At 46.8% G+C, this 22,996-nt stretch overlaps 1 protein-coding gene across 4 annotated transcripts in view; it reads left to right on the top strand.

Moving 5' to 3' along the window:
* NR2C2 (nuclear receptor subfamily 2 group C member 2) overlaps positions 1–22,996 on the top strand; it is an 83,197-nt gene that overhangs the window by 50,011 nt on the left and 10,190 nt on the right. For 3 of the 4 annotated variants that reach the window (XR_004528661.2, XM_033865483.2, XM_033865485.2), the window contains 12 exons: positions 520–630; positions 8,395–8,595; positions 10,305–10,370; positions 10,669–10,771; positions 13,030–13,209; positions 14,092–14,239; positions 14,993–15,086; positions 18,045–18,178; positions 19,132–19,309; positions 20,402–20,523; positions 21,207–21,346; positions 22,608–22,745. Coding sequence is in view for 3 of the 4 variants with exons in the window: in XM_033865483.2 (XP_033721374.1) it covers positions 520–630; positions 8,395–8,595; positions 10,305–10,370; positions 10,669–10,771; positions 13,030–13,209; positions 14,092–14,239; positions 14,993–15,086; positions 18,045–18,178; positions 19,132–19,309; positions 20,402–20,523; positions 21,207–21,346; positions 22,608–22,745 (1,615 nt within the window). In the remaining variant the exon portion in view is untranslated. The remainder of the gene's footprint in view (positions 1–519; positions 631–8,394; positions 8,596–10,304; positions 10,371–10,668; positions 10,772–13,029; positions 13,210–14,091; positions 14,240–14,992; positions 15,087–18,044; positions 18,179–19,131; positions 19,310–20,401; positions 20,524–21,206; positions 21,347–22,607; positions 22,746–22,996) is intronic. The other variant, XM_033865484.2, reaches the window with a different exon arrangement.

Below are 22,996 nucleotides of genomic sequence, written 5' to 3'. Positions count from 1 at the left end.
CCTTGACTTTAGTGGGTATTGACCTTGTGTTATTGATGAGCTTTTTCCGATTTCATCCCAGTGAGGATGGGAGGTTGCCAGACTCTTTCACAAGTATTAATCCCAGTAGTTTCCAGTGTAATTCTGGTTGTTTGCCATCCTCAGCAGTATTGTGAGAGCCTGTCTTCTGGAACCTGTCATCTTAAAGGAGTGCTTTATAGCTGGCCTTAGAGACAGTGAAAAAAATTCAAAGATGATCTCTAAGAAGTTATTTTGGTAGCTTTTTATTTTATTGATGCTGTGCAGAGCAGACCTGAAAATACCTTTCATTTTTTTCTTCCATTTTCAACATTAGAAACAGCTATTGTAGCTGTTTCTTAGGATCATTCTGTGGAAATATCTCATTGATTCCTTTGTCATCGAAAACTATACAATTTTATCACTCAAAAAGCTACAGTGAAAGCAAGAGGCATGGTCCTCAAACCACCACTGGGCATCTTTCTAAGCCCCCTTGTGATGCAGCCCTCTTCTCACCTACAGGTACCACGTACACAGACTTCTCGGCCGGAATCTCCAGGGATGACCAGCCCCTCCCCGCGCATCCAGATAATCTCCACTGATTCTGCGGTAGCCTCACCTCAGCGCATTCAGGTACCTGCACCAGTCCCACTTGGTTCCAGCCACCTGCCTGAGGGCAGACCTGCCTTCCCTGAATCGTTTCTGAAAACAAACCTGCCTAAGGGTTTCACTAAGGAGCTGTGCTTCTTAGGCATCAAGTATAGTACAATCTCACTTATTTTTTAAAAGATAAAAGAAGAAAGATTTTACATTTACTAAGCTGACTTACTTTCAATCTAAAAGTCTGAACTGTCACTTCAAACTATTGGAATGAAGTACCATTTATTACTTATGTGCTTCAAAATTGAGAGGTAGTATGTCTTAGTCGTTAAGAGTGTGGACCTCCACTTGAAGTCAAATCCAGTGCCCCATTTTATAGCTTTTCTAATGTCTCACTGTTTCCATTTAGAAAATGTACATAATAGTAGTACTTATCTCATAAGGTTATTAGGAAGAATCAGTGACTATTGCTTGTAAAATGCTTGAAACGGTGCTTGGCACATAATAACATTCGGTATGTACTAATTATCTATAATAACTATTATTGCTAGTATTGTTGTTAACTAATTGATGATATTCACTTATGGGAGGTTTAGTCTTCCCAGGGCTCTGAACCTGCCTCTTTCCCACTGAACAAAAAGAAGGTACATGTATCATGATCAACAAGCAAGAAGAAGGGAAAATTATTGATGAAACACATACATTAAAGATTCATATACACTACCAAATGTAAAATAGATAGCTAGTGGGAAGCAGCCGCCTAGCACAGGGAGATCAGCTCGGTGCTTTGTGACCACCTAGAGGGGTGGGATAGGGAGGGTAGGAGGGAGGGAGACGCAAGAGGGAAGAGATTTGGGAACATATGTATATGTATAACTGATTCACTTTGTTATAAAGCAGAAACTAACACACCATTATACTCCAATAAAGATGTAAAAAAAAAAGAAGAGATTCATAGTTATCTCAAAAGGCCAAACCAAAACACATGCACGGAAATGAACGGCAGAGAAAACTCTAGTTATGTAACGTAAGTTTGAGAGAATAGCAGGTGGACAGGTATTTGAGTGAATAAGTAAAGGATTGCTTTCATTTACAGTTTCTTTATTTTAAAACTCAGTATTAAGTGAGTAGTATGCTGTAATAAGTAGATGACTTCCATAGTGTTCACCCATTCTTAAAAGTGATTTTATGGATTATTATAAACTAAGCATAGAAGAGTTCTAATAAGTAAAGTGAAATGAGTTGATAAAAATTATATTTCCATCATGTCCGTATTACATAATATTTTATCATAAATAACGAAGTTCATACACTTCTTTTCTTCACACCAAGTAGGAAACACATATCTGAGTGTCTAGAAATTCAGAAGTAATTGGTCCAACGTTAATGAGATTTTACTATTCCTCAGAATTAGAAACTTTATATAACTAAGTTATTTTTTTCTCTTTTGGTTTGTTCTTATTTGCTGATTGTGACTTGAAAATGAGTCCTTTATAGTTTTATGTAGCAGGTGTTAGGATCCTGCCTACATAACTCTCCCAACTCTAACTAACTAGGAACTAACTTTGTACGTTTAACCATGGATGTTATATTATGGTTTCACAACCATCTGAGGGCAGATGAGAACATAGAAAGTTCTTCCAGAAAACTCCATCGGTAGCTAGTTTGTGTTTCAAGAGAGGGTATACAGCCCCCTGTATTGGTATAAGAAGGATCTTTCTGTTTTCCCGAGGGGTATTCAGGCATCCCATTCCGTACAGTGGGGCTGTTCCCATGCCCTGGTGCTTGGCCCATGGTTCCACCACTGTCCTGGCTAGAATGCAGTAAGATTCTTGAGCAGCAGTCTTGTAGAATAGATCTTTGGCGTTGAGCTTTCAGTTTCTTTAGGGAAGATAACCCATTAGCAAGAGTTTTATGTAAAGTAAGTATAGTTGAAAATCTTTTCATTGTGTACTGTCAATAAAATTAGACATACCTTGGGACTCCCCTGGCGGTCCAGTGGTTAAGACTCCATGCTTCCACTGCAGGGGACACGAGTTTGATCCTTGGTTGGGGAACTAAGATCCCGCATGCTGTGCTGTGGGGCAAAATAAAAAATAAAAAAAAAGAGACCTACCTCGGTGCAACAGAACTGACTGTTTTTCAAGGTTTGGTTTTTTTGAAGGAAAGTTATAGGTCATAGGTTGGTTTCTGGGTTCTTGATGTTGGTGCTGTGGCTTTGATGAAGTTTTCATTTCTAGTCCTGACTTCAGTAATGGATCTCTGATCCCCTGAGGTGTGGGGAAAGAATACATTTTCTGATATTTTAATGAATAACAGTGCTCTGAACTCAAATAGTGGCTTGTGTGATAAGGTTGGGAGGGAAAGATTATTCAGTAAGGATGGCAAGCTATGCAATATTTAGGAGCTTTGGCTCTGAATGGAACAGATTTTAGGGTCAAATCTTGCTTCCACTCAGCACTGTGACCCTGGGAAACGTTTCTGTAACATCTATAATTGTAAAGTGACAGCAGTAATAGTACCTGTTTTATAGGATTGTAAAAGGATTAAGAGATACTGCCTATAAAGCTGTAGGAAGTAGATGTCAATAAATGTTAGCATCTGTGTTATATAATTTTTTAATGTTTTATTTTCATATAAGTTCAAACTTAAGGAAAATAATACACATAAATCCTGTGTCCCCTTTACACAGATTCACCAGTTGTTTGCTGTAACATTCTGGATGTATGTATAATGTGTTTTTTCTGAATCATTTGAGAATAAAGTGGAGACATCATGCCTCTTTGCCCTGGATACTTCAGCATGTATTTTCTCTTACATAATTACAATACAGTTATCAAAATCAGTAAATTTAATATTGAAACATGCCATTATCTAGTCCATAGTCCATATTCTAAAATTTCATCAGTTTTCCCAGTTAAATCCTTTATAACTATTTTTCCCATTCCAGGATTTATTTTTGTTTTTAATAATGATAGCAAAGCCGGGCGTGGTGGCGCGCGCCTGTAGTCCCAGCTACTCGGGAGGCTGAGGCAGGAGGATCGCTTGAGCCTAGGAGTTCTGGGCTGTAGTGCGCTATGTCGATCGGGTGTCCGCACTAAGTTCGGCATCAATATGGTGACCTCCCGGGAGCGGGGGACCACCAGGTTGCCTAAGGAGGGGTGAACCGGCCCAGGTCGGAAACGGAGCAGGTCAAAACTCCCGTGCTGATCAGTAGTGGGATCGCGCCTGTGAATAGCCACTGCACTCCAGCCTGGGCAACATAGCGAGACCCCGTCTCTTAAAATAAAATTAAATAAATAAATAAATAAATAATGAAAGCAAAAATTAAGGTGTCAGTCAACACAAGCCCAACATATCTAGTTGTGCAGACCAACAGAGGGCTGATCTGATGATGGACTTGTGTTCATCAGTATAATGTCATCCTAATGGCTGCAAAAGGGCTTTGGGGCCAAGTGCGAAGGGTGGTGGTCCTCAGAGCAGGAGAGGTAGCCTTGTGACTGGGGTTGAGAGCTGTTGTTTTTTGGGGTACAGAGGTCTAGGGCAGAAACTATGGGAGGAAGGAGATGGAGATAAGAAAAGCTGTAGGAGAACACCTGCTTGTCTGAAAATGAAGCTTAGTCGGAGCCATGCCATCACAAAATCTAGCTTCTCAGTAAATTTCATGGGTTTTCATCATATGTAGTCTTTTTAGGCCAGTGGTTTTCAAACTGTGTTCTTTACTGTTTCCCAGATTACACAAACATTATGTTCAAATTTCATTTTTTAGTCCAGCTTTCAAAGCAATTAAAGTAGATTAAAAGAAAAATACACTTGAACATGTCACATACCAAATTTGACATGCTGGAGGTCACTGGTGCACTCACTTGTAATCTGTGTTCATTCCCTTTGGGGCAGATCTTGGCTTAAACCTTCTTTTGCCATCTCCGTGGATTTTAAGGTTTTCCAGAGCTATTCCTCCACACTCCCCATTTCACATTTATGTTTTCAGGAGAGCATAATTATACTTATTGTTTGAAGGAAATGTTTAAATTTGAGCTTATAAAATACATTTATATAATACAGTGCTTTTTTATCTACTTTATTTTTTGAGGTTTCACATGTTACTAGAAAAGACTTCTCCTGTTTATATGTTTTTTAATAGTTTGAAATCCTTACTACATTCCCCAGGGGACTGCATCTTGGGCTCTTGTAGCATCCTCCTTCCCTAGGTCTCTCTTCCACCAGCTCTTTATTTCTGCACACCCTTCTTGAGCAGCCAGTACCTGTTCTCTGTCCTTTCTCCATCCGCAACCATCTGATATTTCCTTTCTTGCTCTGATATTCTAGTGGCCCCTCTCAGGTACTTGTAGGAGTTGTCTGTTTGTACGTGCTGACTGGGTAGTAGTTGCACACTGTAACAAAGTCACACCATACAGAGTAAAAGACGAGTCTCCCTCCCTCCCTCTTCATGGAGTCACTCACGTCTCTCCCAAGAAAAGCCACTGTTACCATATTGCATATTCATTCTTTCAGAGATGGGCTGTGCATCTACACCTGCAAGCATACATGTAAACAATACAGCATATTTTTACACTCCTGTCGACATTCTGCCCACACTGCTCTGGACTTCACTCTCTTTTGGAGGTATTTCCCTGTGGTACAAATAAGCTGCCTCTTTCTCTTGAGTGGCAGTTTGATATCCCATTTTTTGGATGCTGCAATAAATAACATTTTACCTGCTTAATTTAAGACATGTGAGAGTATTTCTGTAGGATCCGTTCCTCAAAGTAGGATTGCTGGCAGGGTGTGTCATGTGTAGTTTGTTTATTTTGTTTTTTTTTTTTTTTAAGAAGGAATGTTATCTTTTATTTATTTAGTTAGATTTGGCTGCATTGGGTCTTCTCGTTGCTGCACGGGCTCCCCTCTAGCCTCAGCGAGCAGGGGCCACTCCTCACTGCGGTGTGCGGGCCTCTCATCGCGGTGGCCTGTTGTTGTGGAGCACGGGCTCTAGGCGCGCCGGCTCAGTAGTTGTGGCTCACGGGCTCTAGAGCACAGGCTCAGTAGTTGTGACGCATGGGCTCAGCTGCTCCACGGCATGTGGGATCTTCCCAGAAGAGGGATCAAACCCGTGTCCCCTGCATTGGCATGTGGACTCAGAACCACTGCGCCACCAGGGAAGTCCCTTATGTGTAGTTTTGACAGTAGTTGCCAGACTGCCTTACAAAGAGGTTCCACCAACTTATACTCCCACCAGCCTGGTATGAGAGTGCCCATTTCCTTACACACTCAGCTATATATTTTGATATATATATGTGTGTTTGATACATATATTTGTGGCCCAGAATGTGGTCTGTCTTAGTGAATGTTCCATGCAGGCTTGAGAAGAATGTATATTCTGCTGTTGCTAGATGGATGAGTTTACACATGTCAGTTATATCAAGGGGGTTGCTAGTGCTCCTCAGGTCAACTATATCCTTATTGATTTTCTGCCTGCTTGATCTGTCAGTTGCTTACAGAAGAGTGATGATAACTCCAACTATAATGGTTGATTACTCTATTTCTTTTCGGCAGTCCTATCTTTTTTTTTTTAATTTAATTTATTTATTTATGGCTGGGTCTTCTTTGCTGCGCACAGGCTTTCTCTTGTTGCGGTGAGCGGGGGCTTCTCTTCGTTGCGGTGTGCAGGCTTCTCATTGTGGTGGCTTCTCCTGTTGCGGAGCACAGGCTCTAGGCACACAGGCTTCAGTAGTTGTGGTGCGCAGGCTCAGTAGTTGTGGCGCACGGGCTTAGTTGCTCTGTGGCATGTGGGATCTTCCTGAACCAGGGCTCGAACCTGTGTCCCCTGCATTGGCAGGCAGGTTCTTAACCACTGCGCCACCAGGGAATCCCCTTAAAGGTCTTTTGGCCATTCACTTGGAAGCGATGATGTGCTGGGACTCGTGTCCAGCCTGTGGCTCTCTGGTCTTGCATTCACTGGGCCCTCAGCCTGCAACCCACTCTGTCACAGCTCTGCACGGCTTCCTCTCTTGCCTCATTTGGGTCTTTGTCCACCGTCACTCCCTCAGAGAGGTCTTTGCTCTTGAAGCTGCCCCCTTGCCTCCTTCCCCATATTTTGTTCTGTCCATTATCCTGCTTTTTTGTTTCCTCTGTGTTTCCTTCCTGCCTCTTCATGTCAGGGTGCACAGTCTGTCTTTCCTCTAGCAGGCGAGCTCCCCGCCGTGTTCACACTTCCATCTCTAGTACCGAGAATAGTGCTGGTCACCTAGTGGGTGCCCAGTAAACACGTGTTAAGTAATTGACTCTTTCCTTGCTTGTGTCATTTTCTTTTGAACCTACCAGCATTGTTGGATTTTCCGTATTGGACTGTTGGCAAAGCTGTAGGACTCTGTGTGAGTTTGCTGTCTGAACCTTGGGATGCCATGACCCAAAGCAGTTCTATCAAGAGGTGGCGCAGATTCCAGATATGTTGTCCATAAATGTGCTGTAGGGAGCTGGAGTACAACCAGAGACACAGTATGTCTCCCCTTCCCAAGGCCCAGCGCACGCACCGCAAGAGTCCTGTCTGCAGTGAGGGCCTGCTGGGGGTCCTCAGGGAAAAGGTGGCCCCATGCTCCAAGTTGGGCACTTGGCCTGGAAGAGAGACAGGAACGGGCTAGAACAGCTTCAAAGAACTTCACGAGCAGGAATAAGAGAAGTTGCTCTAACGTAGCAGCTATCTTAATTGTGACTGATGCACTTAGGCAGGGATGCAGGGAAGAGGTGAGCTATGGCAGTGGGGCTCATGACTGGTGGCCGTCCCTGGAGAAATGAGGCTCAGGGCTTCTCTGGAGTCAGCGCCCACTGCCTCCAGGGCTTCCACAGTCTTTTATTCACATCTTCTCTCCATGTGCCAGGCCCTGTGCTGGCCCTGGGGATGCAGCCCTGAAACAGGTGTTATCTCTATGCTTAGAGACCTCAGAGTCAAGAGGTGGGAGAAGTTGGATGTGTGTCAGCAAGGGACTCCCTGCATTCTGTCACTGCAAGGCAGAATTATTTATAGGACCTTCCCTTCAGAAATAGCCCTTTAAAGCAGCCATTCTCAGGTTTTGGGGTTTCAAAAAGTTAGGGTAGGGAATTCCCTGGCGGTTCAGTGGTTAGGGCTCCACGCTTCCACTGCAGCGGGCCTGGATTCGGTCCCTGGTCGGGGTACTAAGATCCCGCATGCTGTGCAGCATGGCCCAAAAAAAAACAAAGTTAGGGTTGCCCACATTTCTTATTATGCCTAGGACAAGAATTTTTTTTCTTGTTTTTTTAGTTAAACCTATCATCTACTATTTATTACTGTCTTCATTTCATAACAGAAAGGGCCTTTCTTTGTCCAGGTTTATTGAACTGTAATTGATATGCAGCACTAAGTTTCAGGTATAGAACATAATAACTTGATTTACATATATGGTAAAGTGATTGCCACAAGTTTAGTTAACATTCACCATCTCATATACATGTAGAAAAAAGAAAAAGGAAAAAAGTGTTTTTTTCCTTGTGATGAGAACTCTAAGGATTTACTCTCCGGACACCTTCAAGCTGACCACCTTCATACAGTTTCCCTTCCCTCCACTTCCAAAGGGCATTTTAATTCTAAAAGTAGGAGGGATGATATCATCCTAGAATAAAATTAGCTGTATGAAAACCAGTTTCTGAAAAGCTCCCTGTTGTTTTCTCTTTCCCATTTCACCGGCACTGGTGAAACTGTCCTGGACCAGCACTGACTCCGGGCCGGCGTTGGCAGCCACTGCACATGCTCCGTGAGAGCAGCCTCCGTGTTGTGTCTTGTAGATCGTGACAGACCAGCAGACAGGACAGAAGATCCAGATAGTCACCGCAGTGGACGCCTCCGGATCCCCCAAGCAGCAGTTCATCCTGACCAGCCCAGATGGAGCTGGAACTGGGAAGGTGATCCTGGCTTCCCCGGAGACCTCCAGTGCCAAGCAGCTCATATTCACCACCTCGGACAACCTCGTCCCTGGCAGGATCCAAGTAAGACCTGTTGACAGGTGTTTGTTTCAGCACTTCTGCTACTGTACTTGTTCTTGACTCTTACCTCTACCGTGGAGGCCAAATCGATCTCTAGTGGGTCCTTTGGGGACCTGCAAACATGGTGGGTTGCTGCCTCGGCTAAAGTAAAAAACCAGCAAATGAGTGGCGAGGCCCAGAAGGCAGCCGCTGCAGTGCTCAGATGGATGGAATTTGAGCCGGCAAATCAGCGGTCCCACAGGAGACTCACCTGAGCAGTTGGCATGAGCCACTGGAGAATGGTTCTCAACCAAGGCCACGTGGTGGCAGCCCTTGGCCTGTGATGCTTTAGGGGCACCACCAAGGGGTGACCACAGTCAGATGAGGACCGACTTGTTCTCTTACCTCGGACTAGCCCGGCTCTTTATTCTGATCTTGTTCCTGTGAACTGCTGCCTGTGGGCCCCTCCGTTCTGCCTTGGTTCTCCCCGCTCTGGCAGGCGGGATGGGGTTGGGGCAGGTACAGGAAGGAGGAGAGCAAGGGCTGGAAGAAGATCAGGGTTATTGGGAAGCATTGAACTTCCAAGTCCAACACTCAGAGAAGCAGGGACTCAAGGCCAATGTCCCATGGTGGCCAAGCATGGAGCATGTTTAGTCCAGGTCAGGGTGCAATCCATGGTCTTGTTTGGTTCTGGTTTTTAAGTTTTTTAAAAATTTGTGGTAACATATAAAATTTACTATCTTAATAGTTTTTAGGTGTCCAGTTGAGGGGCATTAAGGACATGCACACTGTTGTGTAGCCATCACCACCACCCATCCCCAGAACTCTTCATCTTCCCAAATTGAAACTCTGTCCCCACTGAACAACTCCCGTTCCCCACCCCTCAGCCCCTGGCTACCACTATTCCACTTCCTATGGGTCTGACTACTCTAGGGACCTCACATAAGTCAAATCCTGTAATATTTGTCCTTTTGTGACTGGCTAATTTCACTGAGCACAATGTCCTCAAGGTTCATCTGTGTTTTGTCTTATGTGTCAGAATTTCCTTCATTTTAAAGGCTGAATAATATTCCAGTGTATGTATAGACCATGCTTGGTTTTTCCATTCATCTGTCAGTGGACACTTGGGTTGCTTCGACCTTTACTGTGAATAATGCTGCTAAGAATCCATGTGTTTTGCAGGGAGATTTCTACTATGGAGAAAATTCAGGAAGGAAAGGGTTTTTTTCCTTCCGCTGCAGCTGGGTTCAGAACACCAATATGTTCAGCTTCCAGAGCTGTACTTTTGAGACACCTCATAATGCCATTAGTAAATACTTCCTAGTGTACATTCTGATCATCTGGAATCAGAGTTCCTCCCTGCTTGCTTCGACTCCTTGTTTTTGAAAGGATGGCTGGTGATTCTCTTGCATGTCTTATAAGAGGTCATTGCACATAATGATGTCTGTATATATTCTCACTGTACATAAATCATTTTAAGGCTTATTGTTAGTACATGATTTAATAACAGCTATTTTTCACTTTTTCATGTTGAAACCAGTTACATTACTCTTCAGATGAGCAGCACTGTGGGTCACCTAGAAAGTCACCTACAAATGAAGGAGAAATAGCAGGTTTCAGAGGCCACCTATCCTAGTCCCTCCACTGCCAGCTGCCTCACGAGAGAGCTAGTTATTTAGTCAGTAAAGCTTAATTACTTCTCTGCCAAGTAAGCCTCTCTGTGTACTTTCAAGCTGTTTCATGAAAATAGAGAAGCAACCAAAAAGACCTCGAGTATCTTCATGTTGGAGCATCCGCCTGTGAGTCCCCACACGGCCCCTACTCCTAGGTGGTTGGGGTGGCCAGATAGGAGGGTAGGTCCCTGAAAACCAGTGTCTGACCCTGGACAAGCCCACCGCCACCCACCACCGCTCAAGGGGCTTGGTCCAGATGAGCGGCCACGCCATTCCTGGTGGCATATTCAGTTGTCACATGGCATTTTCCCAGTTCTGCCCAGAGTTCTTAGAAACCTGAGATTAGGAATTCACAGTTCAACATGACTTTGCTTAGTGCTCTGGTTTTTCATCAGCACTCTGCTTATTTCCTGATTCTTCTTAGATCGTCACGGACTCTGCTTCTGTGGAGCGTCTTCTGGGGAAGGCCGACGTCCAGCGGCCCCAGGTGGTAGAGTACTGTGTGGTGTGTGGCGACAAAGCCTCAGGTGAGTAACCAAAGGCCATGCTGGGTGCACATCAGGGGCCAACATCATGCACCAAATCTGGGGCGGGGGAGGGTTGTAGGTTTCAAAACATGAACTCCACTCTTCTTATTGGGGTGGTGATGTAAATAAGCAAATCAGTTTGTCAGATTATAAGAATCAAAAGGAAAAATCAAGAAATTATTTCTGTGATTTGTAAATCTTGGTTGGGTGTCAATTATTTTTGTACTAGTAAGAAAGAAATTGGGACTTCCCTGGTGGTCCAGTAGTTAAGACTCTGCACTTCCACTGCAGGGGGTGAGGGTTTAATCCCTGGTCGGGGAGCCAAGATCCCACATGCCACGCACCTGCCCCCCCCCCCAAAAAAAAGAGCAATCATTTCATTAGTCTGGTTAATATCGGCTCAGTTCTTTGCTGTTTCACAAGATGTGTTTGTTGTCTCTCCCTCCCTTGTCCTAACTGAAGCTGCCTCTGTCATGCCCCCACTGTAACCCAGTGTGATAAATAGGAGGGGGCATGCGATTCTGGCTGGAGTCCCAGGGTCAGGAAAGGCCTGAAGTCACATTGGTGACCTTGATGGTTGAGTGTGTGCTGTCAGGTAAAGCAGAAGGGTGTTCCAGCTGGCGGGACCAGGGCCTGGAGAGTTTAGTGTTCCAGCTGGCGGGACCAGGGCCTGGAGAGTTTAACATCCATACCCACCATGTCTCTGGGGAAGCACTCCTGGGCTTCCATGGTTAGGAGGTGGGTACAAGGAGACTAAAGAAGATGTCTGGCCCCAAAGCTCAGACTTCAGCCTGCTAACAGTGGGAGCCATAGAGGGTAAGTGATGCTAGGGACACTGACCTGAGTTCTGAGATGACCACTTGGTTCTGCTTTATTCTGTGGTCACTACATTCGTAGGAACTTTGGATACTTTGTGGTCCTGGTTTTAAAAAAAAGAAAAAAGTGCTGAGCCAAGCCTCTTAAGAGGAAGACAACCCCAGGCAAGCACCAGCTGAAGGCCGGAAGCTCCAGCCCCGCCCGCTGATGCCTCAGGTGCTGTGCTCTCGCCCCTTCTCTGAAGCCCTCATCTGCCCCAGCAGGCAGGGGCCAGCGCTGCCTCTGTCCTCATCACCCTTTTGTTCAGATCTCTGGGCACTGGATGTGTTCTTTTCTAGTTGCTTCCTTACAGGCCTGTCTTCCCCTCCAGAATGTGCTCTTTTTTTTAGAGCAGGAACCGTGTCTGACCCCTTCATCTCTATATCCGCATCTTGTTGCTCAGCAAGGAGAGACATTCTGCAGACTTTCGAACAAGTGAATGAAGCATGTGCATAGCAGAGGCCACAGAATCTGCTTGGCTTACCCTTCTGCGTGTAAAGCTCATGACAGGCTTGCAGTGCCATTGCCTCCAGATATTAGAGATCACTCTAAGGCCTAGAGAGCCCAAGGAAATCCACTGCAAGCAAGGAAGAATGACGTCCACAGAGTCATTTCGGCATGACTCTTCTTAAAGGCACACAATTGAGACCCTCTAAGTGCAGAGTTGGAGAACGGCTCCACGTGCCAAAGCTTAGGGCTTAGGGCCATGGGTTGCTCTGCAGCCGCCGTCCACAGTGACCCTGTGAACCCTGACCCTGCAGTGTAGTTGTGACCCTGGGTTACATGAGACCAAACCAGGAGAGCATACGCGAGGACAGTCCCAGCTGGGAACGTGAGGAAGGGTAAACTCACGTACAGCTCTTTTTAATGTGGGAGGGAATTAGAACTTAGAGACCCCCAAAGTAAACAAGCTTAGAAAAAAGAACTGGCGGCCTTCCTTTGGCCTGGGCTCACACAGTCACGCCCCCCACCCCGGGTCAGTCTGGGGCCCAGGACGTGACGCACACAGAGGGAGTAAATGCAGGATGAGACTCTTTGGGCTAACAAAACACAAGCTTGTGTTTGCTCTTTGACACTCTTGACGGGACAGGGGAGCTGAGGGCCTTCACCAGGCAGGTCTGCAGAGCCGGGCCCGGTGAGTACAACGGATGATGCAGCCCAACCATCATCCGCGAGCTCCTGCTGTGCACTCGGAGCACCGAGGTCATGCCATTTACCAGCGGCCACATAACCTGTCTGAGCTTCCATTTGTCCATCATGACCTCACAGGGCTACTTTAAAGATGGTAGAAAAATGTGAAGGCCCTGGGTGCCATGCTTAGCACTCAGGCCTGTGGTTGGCCCATGGCTGCTGGCATCTGACCCTGCACACCAGTCCCCGATAGACTTACCTTTCTCTTTCAGGCCGTCACTATGGGGCTGTCAGTTGTGAAGGCTGCAAAGGGTTCTTCAAAAGGAGCGTAAGGAAAAATTTGACCTACAGCTGCCGGAGCAATCAAGACTGCATCATCAATAAACACCACCGGAACCGCTGTCAGTTTTGCCGGCTGAAAAAATGCTTAGAGATGGGCATGAAGATGGAATGTGAGTAACTATTAAAAAACCACGTGAGTTAATAAGGAGGGCAAAAGTGAGGTTTCCATGCCTGGCCTTAAAATACTCTTAACAGTATCTGCTGAGGCTTCATTTTGGTTCACCTTCAGGGTCAGCTCAGTGATGCGGCGCTGATACCACTAGGATTGGTTGGTTTCCACAGTGGGAACCTAGTCCAGATAATTTGGGAGGCAGCATGTGGAGTGGGATGAACACAGGCTTTGGGGTAAAGCTGATACCACGTCAGCTCCAGCCCTGCCCCCAGGAGCCGGGAGGCCTTGGGAAGTCATGTGGCCTCTGAGCCACAGGTCCCCATCCATGAAATAGCACCCTTGCCTTCCTTACATGATGTGTCTGGGGTCCTCTTTTCTTCTGCAAAGGTCTGTTTTCTTCATTTGTTTCTGGCATGTGTTCTTGCTCTTGTACCAGATGCTGAAGGAAGAGGTCACTGGTTTCACGTAAAATGGAGCCCCACTGACAGTTAGCAGAAGCTGTCCAGCTCGAGTTGGGCATTAGGATGCTTCCTTTTCCACGTGGGGCATGGGCAGCTCTCTGTTAAGGGCCCACCTGAGGCGGTGTTTCTCCTCCTGGAGAGAGTCCTGTGAGCAGCAGGAAGTGACAGAATGATACCCACACAAACGCCACTCGGTCCTTTCTTGGCCATGGCACCCGCCATCTTGAGCTCCTTTAGATTTGACAACACTTTGGCTTTCAGCCTTTCTCTCCTTTGGCTGCGAAATCCACTGTGGAAGTTGAGCCAGGCGTGTCTAGCACCGAGCTTATCCCGACAGCAGTGGGCTTAGTCAAGAGGACTCCTACCTCTCCCGTGAAGGATGTGGTTTTTAAACATGGGTATTTCTGTTGTGATTTAAGCTGTGCAGAGTGAACGGAAGCCCTTTGATGTGCAGCGGGAGAAACCAAGCAATTGTGCTGCTTCAACGGAGAAAATCTATATCCGGAAGGACCTGAGAAGTCCTCTGATAGCCACACCAACATTTGTGGCAGATAAAGATGGAGCAAGGTCAGTCCCTGTGTTGACGAAGGGCGACACTGTAATCAGCCTTTGGAGCTGATTAGGGGAAGCACAGATATTCCTTGGAAAGGGGGCTTATGTGGCTCCCCACCTGAGGGCCACAGCCTTGAGTCTTGTCTTGCCTTATCCCACCCTTTTTGGAGCCACTCTAGTCACACCTCTGTCCAGGCCTGAGGATGGTTGATTTAGGATGGGGTCAGAATGTCTCCTCTCCCAGGTGCTGGGATTATGTGCTGTAGTTCAGGCATCATTCTTGCAGGAAAACAGTTGTTCCATCACTCAGGAATGGGGCTTTTTTGCAGTAGAGATAAAAGGCCTAAGACCCAGGTGTGGTCTAGATGGTGCCACAAGTCAATTTATATGTGTTTTTTTTTTAATGTAATCTATCAAACTTAAAGGAACAGAAAGAGGGAAACAAGAAATCCAAAATGTATCATGGCAAGCGCTAGAGTTGGGAATGCCCTGGTGATACTCTGAGATCAGGTTAGCATTCCTGGCACAGCAGTGGACGTGGAAGCCTGGGGGTATGTGCGGTCTGTGTCATCCTGTCTCAGGCTGCAGACCCGGCTCTGCACATCTCATTGTAGAGAGAAGGGGGTTGGTGAGTCACTCGGTGGCTGAGTCTAGTGAGCTTTTCTATTGCTCAGCCTTGCAGATGTAGACGGGACAGGTAAACGCAGCCTGATCACACTGTGCATTAAATGTTGGAAGCTACTCTGGGTTTCTTTATGTCTTAAATAGACAAACAGGTCTTCTTGATCCAGGGATGCTTGTGAACATCCAGCAGCCTTTGATACGTGAGGATGGTACGGTTCTCCTGGCCACAGATTCCAAGGTGATGTTCTCTCTTCATGCCTTCTCCACTTTTATGTCTCAGTGCAGGCTGCTTCTCTGAATGTGTGCACCCACCTTCTTCTTGGCCTTCAGACTAAGTTGAGGCCGTGGCCTTCTGCATCTCCATTTACTTCTGATACAGCCGTGCTGTGATTCGTTTCAGGGATGCCAATGGCTTTTTGGCAACTCAGTCAGAGCTGGCTGGTCATGGTCACTTAACATGTCAGGGTCTAGAGTTCAATTCGGTGAAAATTCTGTGGTTCACTTCTAAGATTTTCCCCCCTAGTGACGCGCATTGGCAAACTACGGGCAGGCTGAGGAAGAGCTCCTTATCCTAAGATGGCCTTTTGCAGGAGTCCCTGGTTCCTTTTTATTAGATGACCTGCAGGAAGAAGTCCAGCCAGGATTCTGGCAGCTCCAACCCGGACAGAGCAGGTCAGCTACAGGGAATCCAACTTGCGGACAGAGATGTTTGTCATCTCAAGAAAGAGACAGCTGGCTGCCTCCCGTGGAGATACGTGAGGAGAGGGGGTTTTATCCAGGCAAGGGAGCCCATTGCTTCTCTCACCTTATTGTCCCTGATATAACTCGAGCAACGACGAAGCGGCGGCAGCCCCACTGAGCCCCAAAGTCTCTGCTCTGGAAGGAGCGACTTAGAACAGCGCTGGCGTTGCTGCCGCCCTCAGAGCCAGAGCTGGGCCTGCAGGCTCCCCTCTCATCTGCTGTCATGCACATGTGGCACGTTAAGGAACGTCCTCTTCTGGGAAAGGAAAGGCAAAAATGAGAGCCGATGGACAGCTGCCCTCCACCCATTGGTCCCTGGCTGGGCTTTGAGCCTGTTGTCCTCGGGCGGTGGTGATGAATCATGCCTGGCTCATTGCCTTAACCCGGCAGACGTGCAGGACAGTGACTGACCACCTGGTGGGGTGGACACACCGTAAGCCCGAAAGTAAGGCCTGAGCACCCCGAACTCCTGATGGCAGGGGGTTGCGCAGCCCCTGTCCCGTGTGCCACCCTCACAGAGGCTGGTACTGAGCCGGCCACCCCATGCCCTCCCGTCCCCACCCCAGCGCCCACCAGGCAGGGGTGTTGGGAAACCTGAGTAAGTTAATTTGGTAAAGCATGCAGTGCCCACTGCGTAAACGCTGGCTGCTAGGAGTTGTTGTGGTCGCTGCACCGAGGAGAAGGAGCACCAAACTGTGCGGTGGTGAGTGAGCTGTAGTGAAGGCAGCAGCTGCAGGTCATAGCCAGGCCCTGCCCGCCGCTCCTCCAGGACGTGGAAGTGACAGGACCCACCCCAGAAGCTTGTCATGAATAATAGAACATATGCAGAGCCCCTTAAAGGTAGCTATTTTCAGAAGCTGATTTTTAAACTTTTACTACGAAACAATTATACATTCAAAATCATTTACTTTGAATAAATACAAAGATACCACAGTGCTGCATGCTCCCTTCACCCAGTCTCTCCCGGAGGCCGTGTCTTGCAGAGCCATAGCACAGGATCAGGACCAGGGCAGGATATGGGGACAGGGGTGGGTATCGTTCTTTTTCTTTTTTTCACCCTTCAACTTTTTCCCTTCAACATATCTATCATGACGACCTACATCTTTCACCAGCTGCATGATATTCTGCTGTGGTGGTTCTGTGATTTATTAACCACATCTCTGTTTATGATCTTTTCTACTGATTCTAGTTTTTCATTTTTATAATCAAGATACAGCAGACATGTTTATATACGTATCTTGGTTTATTTGTTTGAGTATATCTTTGGCTTTCTTTTTTTTTAGTTGAGATGTAATTCCCATACCAAAAAATTTACCCTTTTAGTGTACAATTCAGTGGTTTTCAGTATATTCACAAGATTGTTACAACCATCCCCTCTATCTAATTCCACTATCTAATTCCAGAGCATTTTCATCACCCCAAAAAGAAACCCTGAATCCATTAAGCAGTCACTGCCCCTTCTTCCCACTCCTGACCCCTGCCAGCCACTCACTTTCTGACTATGGTTTTGTCAATTCTGGACATTTCATATAAGGGGAAATCATACAATATGTGGCCTTTTGTGACTGGCTTCTTTCTCTTATCATAATGTTTTCAAGGTTCATCCATGTTGTGGCCTGTATCAGTACTTTATTCATTTTTATTGCCAAATAATATGCCATTGAATAGCTATATCATGTGTTATTTATCCATTTGTCAGCTGATGAGCATTTGAGTTGTTTCTACTTTTTCCCTATTAGGAATAACGCTGCTGTGAACATTGTGTACAAGGTTTTCTGTGCACATATGTTTTAATTTCTCTTACATATGTACCTAGGAATGGAATTGCTGTTGTCATATAACAGCTCTACGTTTAAACTTTTGAAGAATGTTTTCCATAGCACCTGCACCATTTTACTTTCCTTCCAGCAGTGTATGAGAGTTCCAATTTTTCCACATCCTCGTCAACACTTGTAGTTATCTGTCTTGACTGTGACCATCCTAGTGGGTATAAAGTGATATCTCATTGTGGTTTTTATTTGCATTTTTAACTAGCTTATTTGTCTTTTTCTTATTAAGCTGTAAGAGCTCTTTAGATATTCTGGCTACTAAACCATTATCAGATGTATAATTTGCAAAAATTTCCTCCCATTCTGTGGGTTGTGTTTTGTGTGTGGGGAGAGAGAGATTGTCTTTTTACTTTCTTGATAATGTCTTTTGAAGCACAAAAGTTTAAATTTTGGTGACATCCAGCTTATCTGTTTTTGTTCTGTCATTTTATCGCATGCGTAGGTTTGTGTAACTACCATCACAATCAAGATACAGAACTGTTTCATCACCAAAAAGCTCTTCCTCTCACTGCCCCGTCATAGCCGTACCCCCATAGAAGCTGTTTTTAAAGCAACATTAAACCTTCATTGCCCTGAGAGTCTGGTATATGTGTTCATCTTTAATATTATTATTTTCTGATTAACAGGCTGAAACAAGCCAGGGAGCCCTGGGCACACTGGCAAATGTAGTAACTTCCCTTGCCAACCTAAGTGAATCCCTTAACAATGGTGACACTTCAGAAATGCAGCCAGAGGACCAGTCTGCAAGTGAGATTACTCGGTACGAACCCATGAGGGTGGAGGCCCCTCCTGACATACACACAGGCATGGCGTTGTGAGGGTGGGTGGCAGCATTTTGACACCCACCCTGTATTTAATCAAGGATTGCAAAATTGTCCCAGTGCCCCTGCATGTCTGTCTTCTTTCAAATTTTAACTATGGGAATGTGGATGCATTTTATTACATGACATAAAACAGTCTAAAAACTCTTCATTCCAGATAATAAACTAAATTGAGTAACTCAGTGGAAGCAGGGGAAGAGATGTTACTTGTATTGGTCACTGCTTATGGTGCCTAAACATCAGTAGTGCATCCCCTTTCCCACTTCTGTTTATCTTATGTATCTTTTTTCCAAGTATTGAGTTTAGAGCTTAAATCGATTCATCAGGGTAGACAGAGATGAGCTGTTAGATGGCACCAGCTGGTCCAGACACCTGTTCCCGCTGCCAAGGGTGTGTTCTCTTTGCAGCTGGGCCGCTAGGTTTGCTCCTTTCCTATTGGGCCGGCCACTCCTGCCCCTCTTGCCAGGCCAGGCAGGTGCATGGCCGGGGCCACTCAGGTGCACCAGTCCTCATGTTCACTTGTGGTCTGGTAGAAAATTAAAATCTGGATCCAGTGGAAAGAGGATGGGATTTGAGTTAGGTCGAATTCTGGTTCTACCACTTACTAGTTGGGTGTTCTTGGAAAAGTTAGCTTTCACATCTGTAAGATGGAGAGAATTCTACCCTGGAGAGTAGTTGTGAAAAACAAATTACATGTGAAAATAAATATCTAGCTTAGCACCCAAGGCACCATGGAGACAGCATGTGGAAGCCGCCGCCCCTCCTCTCAGCATGTCAGAGTTAATTATCTTTTCCCCAGTGTGTTGTTCCTTAAATTACGTCTCAGCTAGAGCTCTTCTCCTCATAGAAGCTGTGGACTCACAACACTTGCTTGCTATGTTTTTGCTCGCAGGGCATTCGACACCTTAGCTAAAGCACTTAACACCACAGACAGCTCCTCACCTCCAAGCCTGGCGGATGGGATAGACGGCAGTGGAGGAGGGAGCATCCACGTCATCAGCAGAGACCAGTCCACACCCATCATTGAGGTCGAAGGCCCCCTCCTTTCAGACACTCACGTCACATTTAAGGTGAGTGTGTGTAGCTGGGAGAGGAGCTCTGTGCCCAGGCTGGTCTCAGTTAAAAAAATGAAACCTTGAAGTGAGCTCATTTTTCATACGGTTGTGTTTGATCAGGATCTTGTGTTCCAGAACAATGTTCCCATTATGAAGCATTTTCACTGTCTTTTGCTCACTTGGCTGTTTGGCTCTGCCGGTAACCCTGAAGCAGGCATGGCCACCTGTCACGGCCAAGACAGGCTGATGCGGGCTGCTCTGCCGTCCGCCTTCCCATGATGACCTGGCTTCAGCATAGGCTCAGGCAGGCCCTTTGTCTGTTCCAGCAGGCGTTCCCAGCCATTGGGCCTGACCTCTTGCCCTCTAGAGCCACAGAAAGTAGATCTCAGATATACTTGAAGACTGGGTCAGGTCCCCACAGTCTTCCCTGCACTCACCTCCCCGGCCTCACTTCTCCAGGACACTGCCAGCCTCCCTGAGCCCCTGGTCTCTAGGTCTGCAGATTGAGTCTTCAGTTCCCCTCGTATTCTCCACTAGAGAGATCTGGCCAATCACTTAGGAAGACTGAGTCCCTGCCATAGTTGTCCAAGGGTGCCAAGAACACAGGTCACCAGTGGGATTCCAGCTTCAGAGGCATTCAAGCCTCTTCTAGACAGTGGGGCTCCCGGAACCCAGCCCAACATCCTGGTGGTGGTGTGTCCTCCTCCTGCCATCTGGGCTCCTGCTCAGCTCTCATTCACTGTTCCCTGAGGCCACCTGCCAAATCCCTGCTAGCCTGTGGAGCCGACCCGTCCCCGACTTTGAGTTAGACTTGAACCTATGGCTCAAAATGGAATTGCCTTAGAACAAGTACCAGTGTAGTTGAAGCAGAGTTGAGATGTATGTCTTTGTGAGGATAAGCTGGGAGGTCCCCGTCCTCCCACATTCTAGGGGCCATCAGACCCTAGTTCACTGGGCAGGACCCCACAGGGAGTCAGTGCCGGCCCCCCTGCAGAGGACATATGTTTCACAAGGATGCTCTGCACGGGGGCTTCAGTGTCAGAGACTGGTGTTGACGAGCTGCCCCTGTCACTTGGTCACCCCCGTGCTGTGTGCTCTCTCTCGCAGCTCACGATGCCCAGCCCGATGCCCGAGTACCTCAACGTGCACTACATCTGCGAGTCCGCGTCCCGCCTGCTCTTCCTCTCCATGCACTGGGCCAGGTCCATCCCGGCCTTTCAGGCACTTGGGTAAGTGGCTTTTTTCTCTGTGTGTATCCTTGGGCAGGGCCTTTCCTGCTCTAGGAATGGCCTGGAAGATCTCTGAGGGCCCTTCCAGTTTGTTCCTTTGGCCCGATTTGCTTGTTAAATACAGTTGGTGGACTGGTAGCAAGGGGACAACCTTGGTGGCCAAGGCTGCAGTGTTCCTCAGACCTTTATTGTGCCTTCTCCATGTGCCTTGGACTTGGTGCTAGGAGCAGGGGATGGACTGGAATGGAAGGCAGGAGTCGTCCTGTGATCTTGAGACAAATACAGGGTACTGCGTCTGGGGGCTTCTGAGATGAAGACAGATTGTCTCGAGGTGCATCAGCCGTGCTGTCTTGAGCGTAGATTCCCCCCTCCTCCCTGCTGCAGCCCCAGCTCCTCCCTGGCAGGCTGGGTGTGTCTCTACCTTTTGGAGCCCACCCTTGGGCTCTCAGTCCTTTGATCGCTGCAGCCTCTTGTGACAGAACCATACCAGGGCTGTTAAGGGAATAGTTTCTCCTCAGAGGGACTTGAGTTAAGGCAGTCACAGACAGTGGTGTTTGTGAAGAACAATCCTGGGCATTCCATAGGCCTTCAGCAAATACATGGTGACACAACTTGTTTGGGACACGCGGGGGCTTGGAGGAGTGCCACCGGCCCCCGCACCCACCACGCCTCTGTGTCCCCAGGCAGGACTGCAACACCAGCCTGGTGCGGGCCTGCTGGAACGAGCTCTTCACCCTCGGCCTGGCCCAGTGCGCCCAGGTCATGAGCCTCTCCACCATCCTGGCCGCCATTGTCAACCACCTGCAGAACAGCATCCAGGAAGGTAGGGCAGGGGCTGCGGGTGAGGACGGCTCCGTCTCAGCTGGCCCTCCGCATAGCCAGCCTGTGTCCCACAGCGTCCCTTACCCGTCAGAATGTTTAAATTTCTACCCGACTGCCTTCTTTCCATATAATGAAGAGGAAAGGAAAAAAATAATTGGGAAAAGGTGCTGATTTCCGACATACAGACATTGAGTGATGTTTGCAGAACAGTCACAGCTTCTGTTTTCAGCTTCATTGACAGGTTGCCCTTTCATGTATCTCACAAATCCTCACAACCCTGTACAGTAGAAACTGTTATGTCAGGGTTACATATGGGAAGACCAGGTCCCAGTAAGGTCCCTGGCTTGCCCGGGATAAAGCAGCAAGTGGAAGAGCTGGGGACTGGGGCACAGACCTGGGTCATGTGACCCCCTAGTCCAGAGCATGAATGAACAAGTGAGTCTCTTATTATGAGATCTGTGCAACCACCTGACATCGGGTGGTCAGGTCCCAGCCGTATCAGGGCTGGGGAGTAGCCGGGGTGGTCTCCACAAGCTGCACATCCGCAGCACACTGAAGACACTGTCAAGGGAGCCCACGCTGCCCAGTGTCTAGACTATCCCTACAGATCACACTTGCATCTGAGGTGGAGTTGAATTGCTTTTTCAATCAGTCATCCCAGTGTTTGAGACCTAGGAGTGTGAGTCACCTAGTCACACCTTCGTTTTTCTAGTTATTCCTTTGGAATAGTTATATAATGGTGATTTTTAAAACCCTGTAACATTTTATTGAATTTTAGGTTTGTTCGCAAACGAGCTTTAGTTTTATTTTTAACTGAATATAATAATACTGCCTTCAGCAAGATACTGTCATGAAGACTAAATCAGACAACGGATAAAATTATTTTGACAACTAAAAAATGCCAACGTGTTCAGGTTGGCAAATATTTATTCAGTGCCTGCAGAGACTTGGAAAGAATTGACCTTGATAAGAACTGGCATGTGGGCCTTCAGCACCTGCAGGCCAAAGGTGCTGCCCAGGGTGGGGCCGGGGAGAATCACTGGTCTTGGAGGTCGTTACTGAGGCAGAATATTAACAGAGTGGAATCTGAGTGCCTGTTGTCACTTCACCTATAACTGGAAAATGAGGCTCTTGAGATAACTGGTTTTTCATTTAAAAGTGAAATTATTCTCTCATTTTTTTCAATATGTGGCCCCTCAAAAGAAGCTCATGTTATTGCTCTCATTAGCCTTTCTCAGAGGATCTGTGATGTTGATTTCTAGATAAACTTTCTGGCGACCGGATAAAGCAAGTCATGGAGCACATCTGGAAGCTTCAGGAGTTCTGTAACAGTATGGCGAAGCTGGATATAGACGGCTATGAGTATGCATACCTTAAAGCTATAGTTCTCTTTAGCCCCGGTAAGATATGCAGTGGTCACGGTCACTCAACGACGGTTTTCCACCTGTGTCTACTGATATTTCTGAACATGAGCATGTTTGTCAGGTTATCAGCAGTGTAGAGAGAGCCCTGCCACACTGTGTGTGACTGAATGTTCCCGTAATGTGTGCTTTGCTAGCTAACATAAATACATACGTTCTTTTAAAGTCCTGTCTTTATATTCCCAAAGAAATATGCTGTAGTGCCGGGTAACTTCATATGCTAAATAGAT

The sequence above is a fragment of the Tursiops truncatus genome, chromosome 10 (assembly GCF_011762595.2).
Source record: "Tursiops truncatus isolate mTurTru1 chromosome 10, mTurTru1.mat.Y, whole genome shotgun sequence".
Taxonomy (NCBI): Eukaryota; Metazoa; Chordata; class Mammalia; order Artiodactyla; family Delphinidae; genus Tursiops; species Tursiops truncatus.
Note: the sequence above shows the minus strand (reverse complement) of the source record. Positions and strands in the feature narration are given on the sequence as shown.